The following is a 5,000-nucleotide window of genomic DNA, read 5'->3' as shown; positions in this document are numbered from 1 at the left end:
ATACTATATTCCGTAAGTTAGATAATATATATCAACAAAATTGTGGCAAATATATAATCAAGAATAAACATTGCAATCTGAAAATCCTGGAGTAATGGGAGGTTTTTGACCACTGCTGTACTTTACGGTGAGTCTCCTTTTTCTGCCCACTCATATTGTTTTTGCATTCCCATATATTGTAATATATTTGGTTCCCTCTCTCTCTGCGTGTGTGTGTGTATGTGTGTGTGTGTGTGTGTGTGTGTGTGTGTGTGTGTGTGTGTGTGTGTGTGTGTGTGTGTGTGCGTGTGTGTATGTGCGTATGTGTGTCTGTGCTTGTTTGTTTACTTTATTGGCAATATACAGGATAAGGGCTGCGTTTGTGAGTTACCGTCTCTGTACCTGAATAAGTGTGTTTGGGTAAAGTGTGGGTGTGGGACTGGCGATTCTCTCTGTCCACACATGTTCATAATATCAGTGTAGATTCCATGCGTGGTCACGAAAACATATTTACCTTTTCCTTGTAGAAAATAACAGAGTTACAATTGGGGTTGGGGGGCGGGGGAGACTTCCTCGGGCGACGTCCTTCCGGATTGCGGCGGGGTGGGCGTCTCCTCCGGCGTCGTGGGCGTCTCCCCACCCGGCGGCGACGACTCCCGCAGCCCTTGTGGCAGCCGGTCTTCGGGGATCGACGAGAGGACGCTTGCGGCGTTGGAGAGACTCGCACTCCTCGAACTCCTCAGGAAGTTCACGACGGGCGACAGAGGCTCGTCGTCCTCTAAGAAGGAGGGCCTCGGCCTCTGGGAGGTTGGCAGCACCTTCTCGAGGGAGTCGATCTCGATAGGACCGAAGACCTCGAGCTCGGAGTCGGATTCTTCCTGGTCCTCAAAGATGGCGTTCTTCGGTGTGGACGTGCGGTCTCCCTCGGTGGCCCAGGCGGCCTCGTCCTTGAGGACCGTCTCCATGTCGAAGCTGATGTCACTCGAACTGATGCTGAAGGAGGAGGTCAGGGAGCGTTTGAGGTCGGGGTCTGATTTGTCGTCGCCGCCACTCTCACTTCGCTTCCTCTCGAGAAGGAGTGGCAGGTCCCCGTCTAAGTCTTTCGGCAGGGAACCTCGCTTTTCCCTACGAGGACTTTTGTAGAACCCCCTGTAAGGAGGAGGGGTTCCTTCGCCCCTCCATATGGAGGAGGAGGAGGAGGGCGTTCGGACGGCGGGGATGGAGGCCGCTGTCGCCGACATGGCCCGACGGTCCTTCCTCCACCTCCTAACCTCGTCGCTGGGAGAATTGAACGGGGAGGGAGTGTCCGCCACCGGGAGGGTCCTCCCAGGGGAAGGTCTTTCCCCAGGTTCCTCACGCTTCTCCCGGAGAGGCGTTCTTTCCTCAGGTGCCGTCTCACCCCCGGAGGAGTCGTTCTCGGGCACGTTCTGCAGAGCTCTCTCCTCGGCAACCCCCTGCCCCTCCCCCTCGCCCGACTTCTTCCTCCTGGTCTTCCCCTCCGGCGGCGGCTGTTCCCCGTCGGTGTTATCTTTCGTCCCCGTGTCCTTGACGGACCTGAGCCTCTCCGAGACGCAGGAGAGCACCGCCGTCGAGTTGGCCAGGTTGACGGTCATGACGAGATCCCTGGAGGTGTGGCCCTCGTGCAGGGCTCGGAAGCGCGCCACGCTCGACAGAGACTGGGGCGTGGCCAGCGACTGGCTCCTCTTCTCACGCCCGCCGTATTCCCCGGCGGCGGACAGTGTGGGTGAAGTGCTCACTAGGGAGAGGCTCTTCTCGAAGAAGGTCTGCATCTTGTCTCCCTTCGGGGAGAGGCTGGAGGGCGAGCGGGAGCCGTCCTCGTGTTCGAGACCGAGTTTCTTGAGGCACTCCTCGGGGCACACGCCGCAGGACTCGCACTTGCCGCCCATAGCCTCGAAGCCCGCTTGGCGGTCCTTGATCTCGGGACGGTCCACCACCAGCCGGGCGTGCTCCTGAAGGGGGAAGCAGGGAGAGACAAAAGGGGGAGACAAAGGGGTCGTCAGTTGTTCTGCCAAGGGCTGATTATATTATTGTCGTCATCATCATCATCATCATTATTATTATTATTATTATTATTATTACTGTCATCATTATTATTGTTATTATTGTCATCATTATTGTTATTATCATCATTATCATTATTATTAATGTTATCATTATTGTCATTATTATCAATGTTATCATTATTGTCATTATTATTAATGTTATCATTATTGTCATTATTATCATGATTTTTGTTATCGTTGTCATTATTGTTCTTATTATTGCTGATATCATTGTTATTATTATTACTATTGTTATTGTTATTATCGGATTAGCTGGGGTTACAACATCATAATGGTCATTTATAGTAGGGATGAATTGAAAAAATCTTATCTGTTTGTTTTGAAAATATTTGTTGAGAGTCTAAGGTGGTTATTAAGTTAGAACTATTTCAAAATTATAGCTATTTATAACAAGAGTGAAAGAATTACAAATACAAAATATTATTCATTTAATTGTCTATTTGTTATTTTATTTATTTGTCTATTTCTCATTTATTTATAATATTTTTGTTTATTTTTTCATTTGTTCATTTATTCATTACGTCAATCAAAATAAACTTGATTGAAGTACAGCTTTATTCACTTCTAACTATTACAGTGCTGACATCATCTGCATCATCTGATGTCTGGGTTGCTCTCTTCAATCTTTGGGTCGTATATTCAGGACGTGATTTGGTCTCTTACCAGGCACAATCGTATCATACCTATCCGACGTCAGGGAGTACACTTACCGCATTTCGCAAAAATTGATAGTTGATGAATAAAGGTGAATAAATGAATAAATAGATGGATGAGCAAATAATAGATAAAGTAAATGGATGAATAAATAAACAAGTAAATAGATGAATATTATAAATATATAAAAATAGAAGAAAAAGCAATAACAAATGAATGATTAAAAGACAGCCACCGTAATATCTAGGAATGGAGGCAGCTGTAACAATAGATAGCAGAGCCGGCGGGTCACTGCCGGGGGAGTTCCTTTTGGAGTTCTTGAAGAATCGCGTTCCAAAGCTGACGCAAACGAGCCGAGAGTTTCGACGAGAGTAACGAGTTGCGTTTGATCCCTGAAGCCCTTCGACACGAATATGATTATCCACCGTTAACCAGAAAAAATCAATAAAGTTTAGTGTCTTGATGGATTATATCAATGCGCTGAAATCCCTTTGCCTTGAGGTCCGTCTCTAAGGCGAATGAGATTATCCAATGACAGACGAAGTAATATACTTAAACTTCGTCATTGTAGCGAAGGAGCCGATAGAGGAAAGTCTAACGCCATCAGTTCGAAGTCTAACCCTGAGCCGAATGAAAGAGTCTGGATTTTGCCAGAACATAATGAAAACGTCATAGAAAGGAAAGGATTGCCTGGATATGTTTAACCCCTCCTGTATAAAGTCCCATCTTGAGCTTAATAACATCGCTTGGCGCGAGCCAGAATGAAATCTGTGGAGCGGGTTATCGAAGCGAAAGGATTAACCAGAGACACCACATGCCGGTGTCAGCTGTTACGTTTCCTTGGAAGGTAGTGTCTCTTTTAACGATTTTATTCTGGCTTTCACTAAGTGGCTTTATTCAGAACTGAGAAACCCTTCGGAATAAAGAATGCTGATTTGTAGTTTATACATTATATTCATTTTGTCACCTTTTCCTTCTTTGAACAAAGTACCTGCCCACCTTCCCACCCTCCATCCCGGTGTTTAGAATGGAGGGGCAACGGAAGGTTTTGGGGTGGGGAAGTGTGTGGGTGTGTGCTTTAAATCGACCTCCCCGCTTTTAAGGGGAAGAAGGCATTTGGATTGTATGTATGTATGTATGTATGTAATTTATGTATTCAATGTATGTATGTAATGTATGTATGTATGTAATGTATACATGTAATGTACAGTATGTAATTTATGTATGTAGGTAGGTACGTATGTATATGTATGTACGAAAAAAGCTGGAGTCCGGGAACCATAATAGTGGAAACGTAGAAAACACCAGACTCAGAAGTAGGTAATTAATTCCCGACGTTTCGAGTCCTGTCCCGGACCCATTCTCAGGGTATACAATGGAATACAGAAATCACATGGTATAGATATACAAGGGACCACGTCCACAGGAGGGACGCGGCAACCTGCGCCGGGCGAGAGCGCGTGGTGGTGGTGGGGAGGGGGGAGGACATTTACCCCCCGCCGTCGTTCGTGATATTTTTTCCACCTCTCCCTTGCACCTGCATATATGGGATTGAGTGTTATGGACCTATTTATGCTATTTCGTTAGTGGCCCACGCCTCCAAGAACAGTCTGCTTCCTTTCCTGTTGTTATTGTAGAGTACCTTTGCGCCCTGCCAGTCGAACTCGTGTTGGTGCTGTTCAGTATGTTTGAATACCACCGAACTCTGGTCTTTTTTATTTACTGCCCTTTGGTGTTCTTGTAGTCTTGTACTAGCGATCGGTATGCGTTGCCTTCCTGTAAAGGAAGGCAACAAATACCTAATCGATTGCTGGATTTCGGTAGTGATCTGCCACAAGGAGAGTGTGGTGTGAAAATGTTGTGGAACAGGGTGGAGAGGGCCTGCTCCACAGAGGCGTTGCTGAAAGAGGAAAGAAGCAGGTTGAGGAGGGTATTCCGGGCTAACGGCTACCCGAATCAAGTAGTGAAAAGGTGTACGGCGCCACAGACAAAAAATAGACACGAACAGTCACAACCAGGATAACGGTCCATTACGTGAGAGGTGTTTCAGAGGTCGCAGCGAGGATATTGAATAAAAACGGGATGACCATCACATATACCCAGTAATACGCTACACGGAGCTCTCACCCGGGTCAAGGATAAGGTGAGCAAATTGAACCAGCCCGCGGCGGTGTACGTCAGTTGCTCCGATTGCACAGCGCATTATGTGGGTGAAACAGGAAAACAGGCTAGTACAAGACTACAAAACACCAAAGGGCAGTAAATAGAAAATACCAGAGTTCG

The 5,000-nt window shown here is 46.8% G+C and overlaps 1 protein-coding gene across 1 annotated transcript in view; it reads right to left on the bottom strand.

Annotated features, from left to right (window-relative positions):
* The window catches only part of LOC143017852 (uncharacterized), a 229,904-nt gene that overhangs the window by 5,571 nt on the left and 219,333 nt on the right, over window positions 1-5,000 (bottom strand). Inside the window, exon 5 of the mRNA XM_076172817.1 lies at window positions 494-1,949. Within this exon, the coding sequence (XP_076028932.1) occupies window positions 519-1,949 (1,431 nt within the window). The 3' untranslated portion in view covers window positions 494-518. The remainder of the gene's footprint in view (window positions 1-493; window positions 1,950-5,000) is intronic.

This window comes from Oratosquilla oratoria, chromosome 33, assembly GCF_046742065.1.
Source record: "Oratosquilla oratoria isolate Oo_2021 chromosome 33, ASM4674206v1, whole genome shotgun sequence".
Taxonomy (NCBI): domain Eukaryota; kingdom Metazoa; phylum Arthropoda; class Malacostraca; order Stomatopoda; family Squillidae; genus Oratosquilla; species Oratosquilla oratoria.
This window is presented reverse-complemented; position numbering and strand designations above follow the sequence as displayed.